Below are 19,186 nucleotides of genomic sequence, written 5' to 3' on the forward strand. Positions count from 1 at the left end.
GTCTTCTCTGACGGCACTCTGGGCGGGGCGGGCTCGCCCTCTGGAGTCCCGCCCCCTGGCCCTAGGCCTGTGGCCAGATCTCTGGCAGCTGAGGCGCGCGGGCCGAGTCAGAGGCGGAGGGCGTGGGACGGTTGCTCTGGTTACTGCCTGGGCGCCGCGGGAGGGATGCCGGTGAGGACGCCGCGGGGAGCCTCCGCCGCCGTCCTCTGAGGGAAGCTGGGCCGAGACCTGCATTCATCAGCGGGGAAACGAAGTCGCGCCCTGGGAAGTGAGGCGGCGGTTGCATCGGGAGCTGCTGCGGAGGAGAAAGTATCGAGGTATAGGGGCTGCCCTTCTCCGCCCGGAAGCCGCAGGTTCCCCTTGACCCTGGGCTGCGCGGGTGGCCGCCGGGTGGGGAGTGGAACCCGACTCCTCGCGTGCAGGCCGTCGCTGTCCCAAGAGGCGGCCGCGGTTTTTTTTTGCGGCGTTATAAGATACTCCTTTCATCTCCTCCCACCCCGTCTGTTTCTGAAAGGGCACCTGCTGCTGTTGAGAGAGAACAATTTTACAGCGCGATGAACCAACGTCAGAATTGAAAACCCCGGCAACCACCACCAGGGGAAAAAAAAAAAGCCATCTTACGAAGAAAGAAAGAGAGAAAGAAAAATAAACGGATTGCTCGAAAGAGGAGAGAGTCTGTATCGGGAGCTGTTGGAGCTTTTGAAATACTGCTTTCTAAGTCCTGACTCTCCGCCTTCAGACATTTTTATACCAACTGTATGATTTTATACACTAGCCTGCTTCGACTTGTGACCCGGTGACGGTGATAGCTGGAGGCGGGCGGGTTCCCGGCGCTCCTTTTGAAGACACATTTTGGGGACGATCTCCGACCATCACAACCCTCCAAGGGTGGGGGGGAAAAAAAAAGAGAAGGAACTCAGCGTCGACCGGTGCCACCAAAGGGGCCTTGGCACCATGTGGACCTTCCTCGGCCTTGCCACTTTCACGTACTTCTACAAGAAGTGCGGGGACTTCGTCACGCTGGCCAACAAGGAGCTGCTGCTGTGCGTGCTGCTGTTCCTGTCGCTGGGCCTGGTGCTGTCCTACCGCTGCCGCTCCCGGAGCGCGGCGGCGCCCAGCGGGCCCCAGCTCGCCGTGCTCTCCGGGGTCCTGTCGGCCCTGCCTTTCATCGGCTTCTTCTGGGCCAACCCCGCGCCCGGGGCCGACAATAAAGAGCAGCTCGGGTCCAGGAAGGTAGGTGGGATTCATGCTGGTCCGGGGAATGAGTGTCTTGTTTTAAAATGAGGACCGGGGCCACCCACATGCGAATGGCCCCCTTTAAGGGGAAAAGGGCTGCCGCTTAGATTCTCAGGTATGGATTCTCATGTACATTTTTTTCCCCCACTAAAAAAAGCTTTGGACTGTTCCTTGGCACTCTTGCTAGTGATTTGAAAACATTTGTGTCATTTAGCGTAGGTTGAGCCAAGGCTCAGTGAAATCGGTTTGATTCTGAAAGGTGGAATAAAATGTTAGAGGTTTCATTTTGATGGTGGGCAGAACCACTCTCGGTGATGGAAAAAAAATGTTTTATTTAAATCCTTGGGTAAGGCTGCTGTTTGTAGCTGGGAAGAAGGAAACCTGTGGCAGGTAAGCCCTCTACTGTGCGAACGTGACAGCAGTCTGGGGAAAGTGACAGAACAATCTGAAAAAGTGACAGCGTGAAAAGGCTCAGCATCTGCAGCCACAGACAGAACACCTCCTCTTCCCACACCAGTGGGGCCTCCAGTAAATCAGTGCCGGGATGTCCTCTATCTGCAATGTATCCATATTTGTGAATGCACATACCAAAAAGAAAGAAAAGAAAAATTTCTGATTACAACATTGAATTGTTCACTTAAAACCCCCCCAAACGAATCACTGTTATTCTCATAAATCTCTCCAAACAGGACTTTTCCATCTTCTTATGTTCAAAGTTAAAGTTTTTTTTTTACTGTCAACCCAACAAGTTGGCAGTAAATAAGTAAGCAGTTCCTTTCCCAAATCAAAGGCCAGGGCTTCCAATACCCGTGAGGTCATCGAGACCCTGGCCAGCAGAGGAGGTCAGTGTGGGAGATGAGCGGGGAGAGGTGGTTGAGGCCTGTGGGCCGTGGGTGTTTGGACTTTTTCCCAAGAGCACTGGAGGATTTTAAGCATGGGAGTAATCATATTTGATTTTTACTTAAAAAAAAAAACATTCCAATTGCTGTGTGAAGGGTAGATCGTAGGGAGACAAGAAAGGGAGCAAGGCTATCCTATCTATCAGGTGAGAGACTGCCGCTGTCGCCCAGTGAGGGTTGATGGTGACCTGGAGTCTGGGCCAGTGGCCTACACAGCCAGGGTTCTGGATCGGCAATACTTCACTATAGTCACAGCACAGGTGAGCAAGGCTTACCCAAGAGAGGGACTTGGTCTGGAAGTTATGTTCCGCCGATTCTGGCTGTGAGACCTTTGGCAAATTAATCAGTTATCTCCTCTGCTAGATGGGGACCACAGCAGCCTTCCCGATTTAATGCTTGCTCTATAATTGTCCAATATAAATAGCAGCTGTTAATGTTATTCTAAAGGTAGGACACATCTGTTGGAGCCTTTGGAGTGGTGCTAAGTTCAGTGTTACGGCAAGTGAGGGCTGGAGGAATGGGAGGGGAGGGAGGGTGAAAGTTTGATTCGCAGTTTGAAATGTTTGACACTGTTGACTTGAGATAACTTCCCTTGGGGTCAGTGAGCAAGCTCTTGTCCAGGTGGCAGGACGGACATGACATCAAGCTGTGCAGACCAGTCTTGGGGTGGGAGCGTTGGTGAGCAGCAGTCAATATTGGTTGCACTTGGTGAACGCGCCAGGCTTTCTGCTTTGTACTGAGCACTAAGTTCCCATTAGTACTTCTCCCGATCAGTTCTGACTTCCTCCACAGTTCCCACTCCAGGATTGCCTGCTTATGGTTAACAGGGAAACTCTCAGAAGAAAAACTAATAAATAATGGTTAAGAGACAAAAGGAGCTTATCTTTCTCTCACAACAATAATTTAAATACAATCTGTTATTCTGGCCATTAAGAAATGCTATACTGATGGGAAGAGTAGACTATTGTCTTCCCTTGGTAAAGGACAAAAAGGTAATTTCTCTAAGAAAAATGATGAAAAATGGAATAAACATGGCCCCACTCCATTATGGAAATATAAGAAGGCTAGATAGGTGAATGTTAGGATCACAGAGAATTAAAGTTCTAGAGGATTGTAGGGATGGTCTCCTTTCCGCCTGAAGTCTCTTTTATTAAAACCATGTCAAAGTGACATTTGGTTCTATCTTAATGCTTAAGGTCAGAGAGCTCAAGGAAGATGGTTCCTTGCAACCCTCTATCTGAACTGTATTCCTATTTGTGAATCCACATGCCTCCTCCCAAAAAGCAGAAGAAAAATTATTGATTACAACTTTGAATTGTTCATTAAAAAAACAAACAAACAAATCCAAACCATTTACTGTTATTCTCAGTGGGTATAAATCTCTCCAAACAGGACTTTTTCCATCTTATGTTCAAAGTTAAAGTTTTTACTGTCAACCCAATTAATGACAGGTTTAATGTTTTTCCTTGTTTGTAAACTGGAGGACCGACTTGGCCTCATTGACCAGGTTCCCTTAGATAAGCATCCAAATGGGGAATAAAGAAGGATTAAAGTAAATGTGCTCTTACATGTTACAGATTAAAATTGTGAGCAGGTCAAGTTCCAAGGGACAATGAGTTACTCTTTTTGGAATTTTGTAGAGTTAAGTAATTCTCTGTTAGGACATGAGTAGCCAGGATTTGACAGTTTGTGACATAAAAGTGATTTTAGGTGAAGGTAGACTTTTGAGATGACAATCCAGGAGAAAATAAAGATAAATAGTGAAAACATATAAAAGGTGCTGAATATGTGCAGCATGAAGTCAAACTGGAAGTTGTATGTGATTTGCATTTGGTAAATGCTCAGTGTATGTTTGAAGAATTGAATAATAATACAATTTTCCATATAAGAAGTCTGAAGCCACTTACAAACATTTTTTAAATATCTGGCTTGGTGTGAATTTCTAAATATGTCTGTATCACATCATTTTCTAAGTACTGCTTAGAAAGAAATATACACTTAATTTTGGAAAGAAATATACACTTAATTTTGTTGGGTTACTATAAATTTGGAAAGAAATATACACTTAATTTTGTTGGGTTACTATAAATTTTTATTTCTCCAACCTTTTGATATTACTGGTTTTTACATATGATCACGACTTAAAAACATAAGAGTTCATTTGGTTTGGTAATGTTTAGGGTGTAGCTCTTGCCCAAGATGCAGAAGTCCAGTGTGTCTATATAGTAGCACAATTTAAGGTTAATAAATGTGGATGCATCCTTTTCTTTTTTGAACAGTGCAGAAAACGAAGCAGCATTTCAGAAGGCATCTTACTAGGAGCAGCTGCCTCTACATCGATCTCTCCTCAAAATGACCCAGAAGTGATCATCGTGGGATCCGGGATACTTGGCTCTGCTTTGGCCGCAGTGCTCTCCAGAGACGGGAGAAAGGTGACAGTGATTGAGAGGGACTTACAAGAGCCTGACAGGATAGTTGGAGAGTATCTGCAGCCGGGTGGTTATCAAGTGCTCAAAGACCTTGGTCTTGGAGGTAGGTTCATCTTGGTTTTTAGGAGTTATGTGCTGTAAGCAAGCACTGTTCACTCTAGACTATCTTATCTATCACTGGTAAAAAGGTATTCCTTTTTATTTTCATTTATAAAAGCTGCTCTAGTTAGAAAGCATATCATAAAACTAACTTATTTTGATCTCAGCATAGATGTGTGATATGTTTTTCTTTCATTGGAAATGAATGAAATTATTTTTCGCCCTGGCTGGTGTGGCTCAGTGGATTGAATGCCAGCCTGCGAATCGAAAGGCTGCTGGTTGGATTCCTGGGCAGGGCACAAGCCTGGGTTTTGGAGCAGGTCCCCAGTTGGGGGTATGCAAGAGGCAACTTGATAGATATTTCTCTCACACATCGATACTTTTCTCCCTCTCTTTCTCCCTCCCTTATCCTCTCTCTAAACATAAATAAATAAAAATTAAATTAAAAAGATTCAACTATTTTAATGTGCTTATCTTAATATATTGTATTTTAATGTATTTGAACATATAGTATGTGATAATATTAATATACCTGTTAAAGTCAACTTTTTCACTTAACCTATGTGTATTTTTACTACTGTTAACCATTCTTTTTTAATTATAATTGTAAGCCTATGCGTAACATTTTCTCAATTGATACTTCATAATGTACCTTACCTTTCTAATTTTCATTAATATTTAGATTATTTTGTTCTTTATTAGAGATAACACTGTAGTGAACCTATTCTTGTATATAACTTTAAAAATTATTAAAAATTATATCTTTAGAGTTAATTTCTTAGATGAATTTTCAAAACTAAGATTATTACATCAATGGATGCTTCTTCATGGTTCTTGATAATTATTGCCTTAGCTACTTTCTAAAGTGTTATAGTTTATAGCATGACCAATAATATATAAATTTATCCATTTTATCTAATTTCACCAGCAATTTTGATAAATTTGGTATCTTGTTTTAATTTTATTTCATTCATGTTTTTTAAAAATCAAGGCTTGAACATTTTTCATGATTTGTTTAGTGTTCCTATATTGTTTAAAGCCCCATTATTATTGGGGTCTTAATATTTTTAATGTTTAAGTTTTAAATTTAAATATTAATCTTTTGTTGTAAGTGTGCTAAGATTATCATCTTCCAGAAGCATTAAAATTTCTGAAATAGTTAAAGCAATGTCCGGTTCTCCAGATGGTATCATCATACCTTTTTGAAGGCTGACTCATTCCCTGCCTCCATGTTTTCTTCATGCCTAATATAACTCTGGGCATATATATTAACAAAGTTGATTTTTTTGAACTGAATTGTTTTGTAGATACAGTGGAAGGTATTGACGCCCACGTTATAAACGGCTACATAGTTCATGATCGGGAAAGCGAGTCAAATGTTCAGATTCCCTACCCTCTGTTAGAAAACAATCAAGTGCAGAGCGGAAGAGCGTTCCATCACGGGAGATTCATCGTGAGTCTCCGGAAAGCAGCCATGGCAGAGCCCAAGTAAGAATATGGCTTCAAATATACAATGTTAAAGAACTGCTGTTTTTGTACATTTTTCTGTGTTTAGCTATGGGCCAGTCCATATGCCTTATGCTAAAAGAAACCATAACTTAGAAGAGTGTTAAATCTTTCCAGTGCCTTTATTAAGAATATTACATAGAGAATATTTTTGGAATGATGTGGAACTATTGAGAATTTCCCTTTGACTAAATACTGTGATTTTTATGAGGCTGGAATTGAGAGGATATAGTCGTTGTAACTAAGATGTAAGTCCACGTGTGCCTGTTTGAGAGTTTGGGTTTGGGGCTTTGGTACTTCCTCCAAAGTCAGGACAGAGGCCTTCAAGGGAAAATCCCTGTTCCATTCTTGGGAAGGACCTTAACTGACAAGACTGGCTGCTTCTCTTACTTATTAACTTGTATTTGCCTCTAGCCTTTCAACATTGTACTTGAGGAACTTTTAAATATGAGAACCTGCCCTGGCTGGTGTGGCTCAGTGGATTGAGTGCCAGCCTGTGAACCTGGGGGTCGCTGGTTTGATTCCCAGTCAGGGCACATGCCTGGGTTACGGGGCCAGGTCCCCAGTAGGGGGCACATGAGAGGCAACCACACAGTGATGTTTCTCTCCTTCTCTTTCTCCCTCCTTTCCCCTCTCTCTAAAAATAAAAAGATAAATTAAAAAAATAAATAAATATGAGAAATCTTGTGTCATTGGCATAGGCTTACATGTTGACAAAGTGAACTCATCCTTAGGACTAAAAGAATTTGCTATTTATGGAAGTAGAATATGTTTATTGTAGAAAATACCCCAAAATATAAAGATGATTTAAAAATTATTCATGATCCTTCTGATTAGAATTAAGAATTAACTGCTCTGAATAATTTGCTGGGTAAACTTCAGTTCTGTTTCCCCATCTGAGTATGAATTGGTTGGGGGTATGTTAACTTTTTCTGTATGTATTTTTTTAGTGAATTGAGGTAAAAATCTAATGTTATTTTTAAAAATACTTTTAAAATCATTACCTTTTAAATTAACGTATAATTAATTAAAATTAGGTGATAAAACACATACATAATTCTAAAAACCATAAATGATGTTTTTACTGCGTCATTCCAGACAGTTCTCTGTATACATGTGTATGCACCCACGTGCATGCTCGTTTATGTGTAAAAACTGGAGATTGAGGGGTAAGGAATTTATGATTCCTTATTTATATTGCTCAAGTGTGCTACTGTAGAATTTATTTCTGTTTACCTTTTAGTACAAAGTTTATTGAGGGCATTGTGCTGCAGTTGTTGGAAGAAGATGACGCTGTGGTTGGAGTTCAGTACAGGGACAAAGAGACCGGAGACATCAAGGTGAGATGGTATCTTATCTCCAGGGTCAGTTTCTCCAAAGAGCTTGTTCTCTTTTTCTCCTACTCCTTTAAAAAAGGAGGCTCACCAAGTTATTCTTCAGCAAGTGGACTGAGTTCTTTGTAAGCCCTGTGCAACAGGGTGGATTTCAGATTGTAAGACATTGTCTTTTGCTCGCCTCAGAATGCTATAGACATTACTCTGTAAACAAACACCACTGTATTAACCGTATTGAAAACAGATATACACTAGAGGAGAAGCAGAGGGGAACTGGAAGGCAAAAAAAAAAAAAAAAAAAGGATTTTTTCAAGATAAAGAAATGATTAAGATAAACAGTTGTTTAAATAAGAAAGGCAAAAGTAAGAGAACTCAGGAAATAGTCGAAGAAAAGAGCTTCCAGGATCTGCTCAGGTCGGCCTAGTCACAGAAGAGAAAGAGGCAAAGACTAATCTGTAGCTGCTTCTGAGGCTGCTCTACAGGGTCTCCGCCTGCTAGAACTTGTACTCTAATGAGGGTGATTGCAGGTAATATAATATAAATACGTAGGTGCACCCATGTGAACAAAATTTTTTCAAAGTCTTAGCCACTGGCTGAAGTACTATGTAAAGTTAGGAAATTCTAGAATAAAAGAATTTGGCTAATCCTTGGAATTTGTCATGAGATTTCACCTTCTGTGGACTATGCTAGCTTTGCAGGCTTCTCCATTGTTTATCAATGAGTAACTTAATCCGCGATGGGCTGGATCGTAGAGCTTCCGAGGAAGGTGATCCTCAGGGACGCAGAGGAAGTGTCTCTAAAAATTGGGCACGCAGTAACTGAAGCCCACCTAGCGGCTTCTTCAATACCATTATCTTCAAATACCGTCTGTAATGCTACTCGATAATATATTTAAATTTGTTCATGCACATTTTAAAAGAATGGTTCTTTTACTCTGTATTTTCTGTGCATTTGGCTGAGTATTCTTTATCTTTTGTTGTAGGAACTCCACGCTCCATTGACTGTTGTTGCAGATGGAATTTTTTCCAAGTTCAGGAAAAACCTGATCTCCAATAAAGTTTCTGTTTCGTCTCATTTTGTCGGCTTTCTGATGGAGGTACTGTAGGAGTGTAATTGTAGAAAAAATAAGAGCAACTTGAAACTTGAAAAATATTAAAATATTTTATTTTTTTTTCTAGAATGCACCACAATTTAAAGCAAATCATGCCGAACTTCTTTTAGTTAATCCAAGTCCAGTTCTCATCTATCAGATTTCATCAGATAAAACTCGAGTACTTGTTGATATTAGAGGAGATTTGCCAAGGAATTTAAGAGAATACATGGTTGAAAAAATTTACCCACAATTACCTGGTAAGAAAAAAGATTTCACTTCCATTGTAATCTAAGTTTGAAAGCAAATCTCACAAAAGGCTTTTCATCTCCATTTGTCATGAAAGCTTTGTCAAAATAGGCCAGAGATAAGATTGGTGGGTGGAAAATGAACCTAGCCAATCAGATACATTGAAGCTGGACTATTTATTTAACATAAGAAAAATCTCCAAATTAAAAAAAATAGTTTCAGTATGTTACGTAAAACATAGTTTTCAGAATAATTATCAAATACTGACAAATTCTGAATATTTTTAAAAGTAGTCTGGATAATAATCTAAGGGCTGAATACTTGAAATACCTTTTACACTAACTTAAATCTGGTTCTGTGGTAACAGTCGTGACTACTTATTGAATGTGTGCTGTGTAAGAGGTGTTTTACAGACATACTTTTATTGACTCTACACAACTGTCTTTGGCATTGGTATTATCATTTATCATCCCCACTTTATAGATGAGGGAACGACAATTCAGAGGTTGCTTAGGTTCTCCAAGCGTCACTGTTAATAGGTGGCAGAGCTCGGGTGGAAACCAGGCCTGTGGGGGTCATCATCCGTTCCTGCCCTCAGAATGTGGGAGCTATAAGCAACCTCAGAGATGCTTTTAAGTTGAGGACAGAAAGGCTTCATGAGATATTAGGTATCTTTGTATAATCATAAAAATGACTTTCTGGGTTTTTTAAATTTTTTGAAAGGGAAGGTAAGAAGTGTAAAAAAAAACTATTAAGAATATAAGGACAGTGGAAGGTAAACCCTGTTTGCCAATTAATGATTATAGTAATAGGGAACTATCTTTGTATGAATTCGTTTGGTTTAAATGCGTTTTTTTCCAAGTTATTTTTAAGATTATGTGAAAGCACTGTTTAAGAACAGAATAGCAACAGAAATGAAGTAAAGTATACATGGACCAACTTAGATTTTTAATGATGCTTTCAACATTTTACATTTTATTTGGTTAAGCCATTTTTAAAGCTTTCTAATGAAAAAACTGAGTTATGCATATTTAGGAAAAGGAGTGTCAATTACCTGGCATTTTTATCATTTTTTTCCTTTTACTATGGATTTTCTCCAGTTTAGAGGTTAATTGGAGCATTCTACCCTGAAATCATGGAGGGAAATGATTTATGGGTTTATATTAATGGTAGGTTACTGAAATTATTACACTCCTGGCAGAAATACAATGGTTTCAGCACAGGCAGTCTGCTCCTGTATTCCCAGAGTGCACTGGGAACTGTGTGAAAAGAGATTTCATTTCCTATACCAGTAGAAGCACAAAGTACCTAGAGATAAACTAATCCAACTGTTTCATTTTTTGATGGCGAAACTAAAACTCAGAAAGGTAGAGCTCTCTACATCTTATCCTCTATCTAGTGTGTATCTCCTTGTGCTGTTTGTGAAATGGTAGTACATTTCATCTGATACTACCAGAATGTGGTGGTGATAATAAATTGTTCAATATGACAGCTGCCAGTTAACATTTGGAAGAGAGGTGGGTGGTTTCTCCCTGTACCATGTCATCTGAATTTGCTTCACTCTTTATGTAGTTTTTAAATTTGTTTAGCTGCCCTTTTACTTTAATTTTCTCTTAGAATCCTTAGTCATTCCTCAGCACGAAAGACTAGGTGCTTAATAAACAATTTTATTGATAAAATAAGTAGCTCTTGATTTAATCACAAGGGGATATAACAGTCATAACACATGTATAGTAGATACTTGTTTATACTTGGTAAGAAAGTGTGATAATTAGAAATTGAAATGTTATAAACCATTTATATGGTGGGGTGGGATTTATTTGCAGATCACTTGAAAGAACCATTTCTAGAAGCGACTCAGAATTCTCGTTTTAAGTCTATGCCGGCAAGCTTCCTTCCTCCTTCACCAGTAAAGAAACGAGGTATGAATTTGTTGTACTTAACTTTATAAAGGGTACTTCAAATTCAAATTTAATATTGTAAGTGACATATACATGGTTAAATTTATGCTGCTGGGAGTAACATGTGGGACAGAGAATTGGTTGCTATACATTGAAACATAGCTAATACAAAAATTAGTTTTATGTTATCTTTAGTTATTTAATATTGAGAGTACATATAAGTCATTGTGCTAATAATCTCTGGCGATACAAGAGTTAAATACAGTTCTCAATCTAGAGGAGGCAGTTTTCTAGTTAGCGAATATAGACGGGTAATTCCAGACCACTGTCGACAACGGCTGTAAAACCCCACTTACGGTCCTGTGGACGCACCGGGGAGCGGTGTGCAGGCAGGGAGGGGAGCTTGTGAACTGGGAAGGGCCGTTAGGGAAGACACTGCTCAAGAAGTAAAGCTGGAGTTGGGGCTTGGAGAGGTAAGTGGAGTTCAGCAGGCGGACAGTGAGATGAGGGACTTCTCAGGAGATGAAATGACACCTGCAGGGGCCTGGGTGCCTGAGACATGGTTGCACTCTGAATGAACTCAGGTGGTTTCCTATGGCTGGAGCACTGGGTAGGTAGGTGTCAGAGTGGTGAAAAGGTAAGATATTTACTTAAAGTTTAGTTTTAATCCTACAGAGACAATGGAGGTCATTGAAAAGTGTCTTAATAGCTTTGTTGGCATAATTCACAAATCATAGAGTTCACCCATTTAAAGTACGCAGTTCATTAGTTTGTAGGATCATAAAGTACCAGATCCATAGATATATGCAACCATCGCCACCATCAATTTTAGAACGTTTTTATCACTCCCCAAAGGAACCCTGTACCCGTAGCAGTCAACCCTCATTTCTTCCTAACCCGCAGCCCAAGGCAGTGCTTTTTGTATCTGTAGATTTGCCTATTCTGAATATTGTCTATAAATGGAATCACATAATATTGACATGCGATCCTTGGTCACTGGCTTCCTTGAGGTTCTTCCCTGTGGAATCAGGTGTCAGTCCTTCTTTTGCTTCATTTGGTATTATGGCCCGATAGTAGTTCATGTGTGAACGTATTACGTTTTGATTACCCATCAGTTGATAGACATTGGAATGATTTCCACTTTTGGTTATTACGAACGATGCTGCTGTGAACATCGGTGTATGAATTTTTGTGAGACGTTTCCATTTTTCTTGGGTTGACGGGTAGCACTGCTCGGTCGTGTGGTAACTGTGTGCAGCTCTGAGCTGCCAGACCCCGCTTTACATTCCCGTGAGGAGCGTGTGAGTGTCCTAGTTTCTCCGTATCCTTGACTGCACTTGGTACTGTCTCTTTGCTGCTCACGGCCGTCCTCGCAGGTGCGAAGTGATGCCTCATTGTGGTTGTGATTTGTGTTTCTAGGGACAAATGTCTATCAGACTTTGTACGTTTTTTCATTGGGCAAATTAAAAAATTTTCTGAGTTCCTTTTACAGTCTATATATAAATCCCTTATCAGATACATGATTTGCAAAACTTTTCTTATTCTTTGGGTTGTCTTTTCTCTTCCTTGAGGGTATCCATTAAAGTTTTTAATTTTCATGTCGTCAGTTTATCTACTTTTTGTTTTGCTTGTGCTTTTGATGTCGGATCTCAAAGGCTTTGCCCAGCCCAGTGTCACAAAGATTTACTCCTATATTTTTTAAAAGTTTTATAGTTTTAGCTATTACACTTCAGTGTTTGATCTGTTTTGAGTTAAATTGTGGTGTGAGGAAGGGGTCCCGCTTCATTTGAAGGGGGCATTGGATGTCCCAGCAGCCTTTGTTGAAAAGACTGTTATTTCCCCGTTGAAGTGTCTTGGTACTGCTCTTGTCAAAATCCAATTGACTGTAAGAGTTTAGATGTTCAACAGGGTTTTGTAGTTTTCAGAGTTTGTTTTGTGTTCTAATTGTTCAATTTATTCCTAAGTATTTTATTCCTCTCGTGGCTATTGTAAATGGGATTGTTTTTTTTTCACTTCCAGATTCCTTATTGTTAGTTTTAGATATATATTTAAATTTTGCATATTTATCTTATATCCTGAAACCCTACTGAATTCATTTACTAGTTCTAATTGTAAAGTTTTAATCAAGATAGTGTGGTGATTAGATTTTTATTTTAGAGTAGTACTCTGATACGTTGTGGAGGGAGGGTGATTTGGAGGAAAGTGCAGACTGAAGTTGGTAGTAAGGCCATTTAATTAATTATTCCATGTGAGTGATGTTGAAAGGCCTGAACTAGGGTCGTGGCAATAAAAATGGAATTGGCTAATACTTAGGATGCAGAAGGCATGAAACCGAGGGAATTATTGGATATTGTAGCAAGGAAGGGTGAGGCAGCTTGATGGATTCTGGGTTTCAGGCTTAGAGAATTTTGCCAACTATTTGCTGACATTGGAAATACAGGGAAGAGACTCCCTAAATTTAGGGAGGTGTGGGGAGAGGCGGTGAGTTTACTTGTGGACACGTGGGTCTGAAGCGCGGACGGACACCTGAGCAGGGGTGTGTGGAGCAGCCCTGGGAGCAGGAGGGTGGAGCTCCGGCCAGAGGGCTGAACGGAAGCTGCTGATACACTCTGGTTCCAGAACAGGAAGAGGCTGTGGCTCACTGGGGAAAGGCAGGCGTAAAACTGCCAGTCATCTAAATAAACTATAATGTAGAGCAGAATGAAGTCGGTGCCCAACTGCTATGAACGGTGTGCTGCGGGAGCATAACGCCACGGGGACTGGAAATGTGGGGTGGGATTGGGAATCTTCCACGGAGCCGGAAGAATGAAAGCTGGTTGTCGTCTGTGGATTTTTAGTGATGGTATCTGAGTAACACATACAAGATTTCAGTGTTTAGGAGCTAACTATGCTATGTTATAGGTATATATATTCTATAGTTATAAATGTATATCAAGGCATTACAGGAAAACAGTCTTCCATAATTCTGCCACCTTAACACTTACTCTCCCAGACAAAATTACACAAAGTTTTTGTCTAAAAGTCACGGGTGCACCGGGCTGACAGTGGAGCTGGAATCTCGAGTCAGGCAGCACGGTCAGGAGGTGCACCTGGGGTCAAACTGCGGAGCTTCCTGCTTCTGCAGTTGTGAAACAAGGGGCCAATTTTCAGATAAGATTCAACCAAGGTTTATTCTCCTAAATTAACTTCCAATGGTTCTGAGAATGCCTACTCCATGCCTTTTGGTTGGAACTAGTGTGTCTGGGGAGAATCTTCCCAGACCCTACTGTGGTTCCGTAGAGCTGTACAGGCATTTCTCTGTAGAATGCTGGCAGCGAAGACTGCTGGGAAATGTCAAAGGCCTCTTTATTTTTTCCCCTTGTTAGAAGACTTGCTTTTAATGCCTAGATACCTGTGGGCTTTTATTTTTTTTTCTCATGAGAGAGGTGTCACAGATGTTTTGACAGTTTGATTCAACCTTGGATTTGCACATGGATTTCACGAGGGCAGGGACGACATTCTTTCTCTCACTGTATTCCCAGCATCCGGCACACGTTAGGTGCCCAAAAGCTATTGATTGAATCAACTCTTGAATTTTTGCCTCAACAAATTTTAGTCATGATCTGTTCCCTTATAGTTTCACAATATTATTTACTAATTCACAGTAATAGAATTTATAAATTAACTTAGTCTTTTTTTTTTGGTCTCAAGTGGTGCTCCAGAATGATGTCATAATCTAAATGATCTCTTTCTAGGTGTTCTTCTTTTGGGAGACGCATACAATATCAGGCATCCTCTTACTGGAGGAGGAATGACCGTTGCTTTTAAAGATGTAAAACTGTGGAGAAAATTGCTAAAGGGAATCCCTGACCTTTATGATGATGCAGCTATTTTCCAGGTAAAGTAGTACATTATTCTTTGATAAAAAATGTCTCAAAATAGATTTCTGAATGGGGCCTAAGAAGAATGGGGCCATGATGGGGAGATCTGTACTTGGGAGCCTGGTGCTTCATGGCTCTTAGGCAATCCCATGCACGCTTGAAGAACCTGAGTTGCAAGCTGTGACTCTTAAGAGAATTGTTCACTGCCTGTACTTGAGTATTTGGTAACCCTGGATGGCATCGGCCACTTGCTCACAGTGATTGTAAATTCAGCTTCAGAGTCACGTAACTCATTGCTCTGAAGATTTTTTTGTTTTGTTTTGTTTTTTGGTAAACCACAGGCATAATGACTTATAATGGATCTCAGGATAAATATCAGTTTGAGGGGATTATAAACATCAGTTGGTGCTTTCTTTTGTTCCTTCCTTACTGTATAGTAAGTGATCTTTTTCTCTTTTAGGCCAAAAAATCATTCTGTTGGTCAAGAAAAATGTCTCATTCCTTTGTTGTGAATGTCCTTGCTCAGGCTCTGTATGAATTATTTTCTGCAACAGATGGTAAGTGCAGACTTTAAAAAAATAAACCTTATTGAATCACAGATCTTTAGTGCAGGAACAGAACTTGGTTACCCCAAAAATTAGTGATTAGGACAGAACAGAAAAGTTTCCTGTGTTTGCGGACTCGAGCTGCCTGTCATTTTTAACTCCATGTGTGAGCCTCGCCCTAGCCCTGACCCTAGCCCTAACCCTGTCATTGGGTTAACTTGGCTGTCATTTTTAACTCCATGTGTGAGCCTCACCATGCACCTGTTAGACATGGACGCGGCCCTCCCTCAGACACCTTTACTAGCAGTACTGTAGTGACGTGTTATTTTTAATTCCCTTGGTCCAAACCGGATTCTGCATAACCTTAGATGCATAAAACTGTGATGGAGGATCTTTCCAGCCACGAATTGAAAGCAAAGTAGTTGCTCCTGTTTTTCTCCTGAACACTAGTTTCAGGTTTCCTCTCAGAGTGGTATTTTATGAAATGAATGTGAGCTTCAGGTCACGTTTAGATTTTGTCCCCCGCTGCAAGGCACAAGTAGCAGAATGCATCCCCCTTTGCACATTTGAAATCTTCCCATGCTTTTGTTTTGTTTCCATATTCATGGTAGAGAGGTGGAAAACACGACTTAGCAGAATCAGTGTTAGAAATGGAGGAACTGGCACTGTGCCACTTCCCAATGACAGCAGTGGACAAACCAGTTAGTGAAACTAGACCTTCAGGTTTTCAAGAATAAATATAACTCAAATCCCATTACTTCACATACTCACAAAACAACTATTTCTATGACCTACCTGAGGCTTTAGCGATCTGTGGTTTGGTGATCTGATTACAAAGTATGATACACCACAAACGCCTTCTGCAGCTTTTACAACCACCCTCCTTGTTAAAACAAACAAACACTCACTGATGGTGATTTGCCGAACATGTCTCTTGCTAACTGGCGAGGAAGTTAAACGGCCAACTGGGCAAGTAAAAACAAAGTAACTCAGTTACCAGTTTTTCTATACTCTTTAAAACTTTTTTAAGCTTTTGAGTTTCTTAACATTGTGAATTTGAATCTGTTAATAAAATAACAAAAGTTATGAAAGATTGGAGGAGGAAGGAGTGCTTTATTAGAGCACAAGTTTACCTATTGCATCCCATTTTACTGGTTGTAAAGAAAAATGCAGGCAGACCTGAAAAGAACATTGATTTTAAACTAATAAAATAGCCCTGGTTGGTGTGGCTCAGTGGATTGAGTGCTGGCCTGCGAACCAAAGGGTCTCTGGTTTGATTCCCAGTCAGGGCACATGCCTGGGTTGCTGGCCAGGTCCCCAGTAGGGGGCATGTGAGAGGCAACCACACATTGATGTTTCTCTCCCTCCCTTCCTCCTTTCTTTCCCCTCTAACTAATAAATAAAATCTAAAAAAAAAAGCCACTAAAAAACCCCCTAATAAAACAGGTTATGAATTGATTATACTATATTGTAAAGATTTAATGACTTTGAAAAGTGTAAAATACTCATATCTATGAGGCATTTTTTAATTATAACTTATTGGGCATCTCACACAAGGCATCTGGTTTCCAGAATTGTGATTTTATAACAAAAAGTGTTTACAGAATATTTTGCATTGTTTAAAGAATTTACAACATAATCAAGGAAAGAATTTAAACAACCCTGACTTCTGGGACCCACATTTTTGGTATAGTCATTATTTATTAACAGAAAAGTTAATTTGTACATATGCACTGTCCATATTGTTGACTGTGTAATGTAAAAGAAATCTTGGGTTGTTGAAATTCCAAGGCTAGATTTTTTAAAAAATTGTAGGTTTGATATTTGGTACATCTTCATTTTTTTCTGACATATCATTAGAACTCTAACATAAATGTGTAAATAATTCAATTGAGAGTCATTTTAAACTTTTATTTTAGATTCTCTGCATCAGCTGAGAAAAGCCTGTTTTTTATACTTCAAACTCGGCGGAGAGTGTGTGACTGGTCCCGTTGGGCTGCTGTCCGTGTAAGTTGATTTGGTGACACAACGGAAAAGGTCCTCCAGATTTTCTCAGGGCCCTTCAGTTTATGAACTCCTGCAAATTTTCCTTCCTTACGTATTTTATAGTAAAAAGACTGTCATTTTTTTCATTAGTGTGCAACCCAGAAGTTAGCCCAGGCAACATTTGGTCTGTTTTACTTCTAGGAAACAGCATCGATTGGAAGTCAGTGGTAGATGAGGGTAAAACACTTGATTAAAACACCTGATTAACACAGAAGCTTTTTGCATATGGGTTAATCTGAATGATATGAGCTAGGGGAGCCATGGATAAATTGAGAAATTTGTATTTAAAAATTAACTTGATTGAGCCCTGGCTGGGCGACGCAGTTGGTTGGAGCACTGTCCTATGCACCAAAAGCTTGTGGGTTCGATCCCGGGTCAGGGCACATTCCTAGGTTGCAGGTTTGATCCCTGGTCAGGGTGAGTACGGGAGGCAACCGATTGATGTTTCTCATATCAATGCTTCTCTATCTCCCAAATCAATAGAAAAACATACCCTCTGGTGAGGATTAAAAAAAATTCTTTTAAAAATATTTTAAAAAAATTTTGTCCCTGCCATCAAACTTAGCAGAGACACAAGCTTATAAAGTCCTCGAAAATGTAGAATGTGTTTATCTTCATAGATACTATACATAATTGAAACTTTTTTACAGTGAATTTGATTTCTGAGTTTTACCAATACTTGTTTTGTTTTTCTTCTACAGACTGTCCCCTAACCCCCTAGTTTTGATTGGACACTTCTTTGCCGTTGTGGTCTATGCCTCATACTTTTGTTTTAAGTCGGAGCCCTGGATTACAAAACCCCGAGCCATCTTCAGTAGCGGTGCTGTATTTTACAAAGCGTGTTCTGTGATATTTCCTCTGATTTACTCGGAAATGAAGTACTTGGTTCATTAAGCTTAAAGGGGGACCATTCATGAACGAGTATTTGGAACTCGCCAAGTCTAAGAGACTTTTTGAAGAGGATTTATGCAGCCTAGTACTACACCACTTGTGAAGTGGAAACTCTTGGACCAGGATTGGGATTAATTTGTTTTTGGAGTTATTTGTACATAAACATGTAAATATATACTTTAATTTTCAATTTAAAATGAGCTGTCAAGTAAGATAGTTTAAAAGAAATGACTGTTACCGTAAGTTAGTGCTACACCGGAGAACAGTTCTGCACTCAGTGTCTGGAATGAGTGGACGTGGGACACACCAGTAAAACGAAGAATGAGGCCTCCTGTCTTTTTGTTTTCAGCTGCGGACTTCATGTAGTTTCAGGATAACGGAAAAGAGAACCACAGTGGGATGCAGAACGCAGAGGGAAAGCTGTCCTCACTCTGACGTTGGGAAGTTTGCCTTAAACCTCTGGACCTAATTTTCCACGTCTATCCAGTGATGCAAACTGATACGGTTCTTTTCTGAGTTCTTGGAAAATATCACACATTCATACAAGAAGGCAATCAAGGGCTTTTCAGTCTCTTAGGATTTGAGGCTTTCTGAAAAATAACTTGTCATAACATTAAAGAATGGGAAGGAACCTAAGAAACCAGCCAGCCCTGATTTGACAGATGATGGTGACAGGCCAGCTGGGGCCCAGGTTCAGCTAGCGGCAGAACCAGGACTCACACTTCGCCTCCCGGTAACGAATGCTTATGCCCCTGCAACTTGCTAAATGACTTTTAAGCACGTTCTCCCCCCCCACACATCTTGTTCCTCTCCTCTCTGGAGGAGCACAGGGCTAAAACATCCCTATTGCTCTTTTCCTGTTGCCACAATAGGATGGCAGTGACCTTTTCAGGGCAATTTCATATAGAAGTGATTTAGGATTCGTGGGGGTGGAGGGCAGGAAGTTAAAAGCTAATGGTTAACCTGTTACCAAGATGAAAAGGGCTTAAGGCTGGCTAGTGTGGTGTGGGAGCTGAGGGGAGGGGAGGCTCAGGGGTTGCTGAGGAGGAGGGGGCGGAAGGAGCAGCTTTGGTCAGTCCCACTGAAGGGATGCTGTGAGCC

General features: G+C 40.4%; 1 protein-coding gene across 1 annotated transcript; it reads left to right on the top strand.

Annotated features, from left to right (window-relative positions):
• Positions 1-62: 62 nt before the first annotated feature.
• SQLE (squalene epoxidase) lies at positions 63-18,631 on the top strand. Its single transcript, XM_045861290.1, has 12 exons — positions 63-317; positions 515-1,233; positions 4,415-4,667; positions 5,971-6,151; positions 7,413-7,509; positions 8,486-8,599; positions 8,682-8,853; positions 10,669-10,764; positions 14,478-14,620; positions 15,064-15,160; positions 17,068-17,155; positions 17,896-18,631. The coding sequence occupies exons 2-12, from the start codon at positions 955-957 to the stop codon at positions 18,086-18,088; spliced, it is 1,713 nt and encodes a 570-aa protein (XP_045717246.1). The 5' UTR covers positions 63-317; positions 515-954; the 3' UTR covers positions 18,089-18,631.
• The last annotated feature ends 555 nt before the right edge of the window (positions 18,632-19,186 follow it).

Source organism: Phyllostomus hastatus, unplaced genomic scaffold, assembly GCF_019186645.2.
Source record: "Phyllostomus hastatus isolate PE091 unplaced genomic scaffold, TTU_PhHast_1.1 phas_scaffold_21, whole genome shotgun sequence".
Lineage (NCBI taxonomy): Eukaryota > Metazoa > Chordata > Mammalia > Chiroptera > Phyllostomidae > Phyllostomus > Phyllostomus hastatus.

Coding starts and splice junctions, on each gene's coding strand:
- SQLE (XM_045861290.1), top strand. CDS start 955: ATGTGGACCTTCCTCGGCCTTGCCACTTTCACGTACTTCTACAAGAAG. Junction 8,600..8,681: donor TTGTCGGCTTTCTGATGGAG/GTACTGTAGGAG, acceptor TTTTTTTTCTAG/AATGCACCACAATTTAAAGC. Junction 8,854..10,668: donor AATTTACCCACAATTACCTG/GTAAGAAAAAAG, acceptor ATTTATTTGCAG/ATCACTTGAAAGAACCATTT.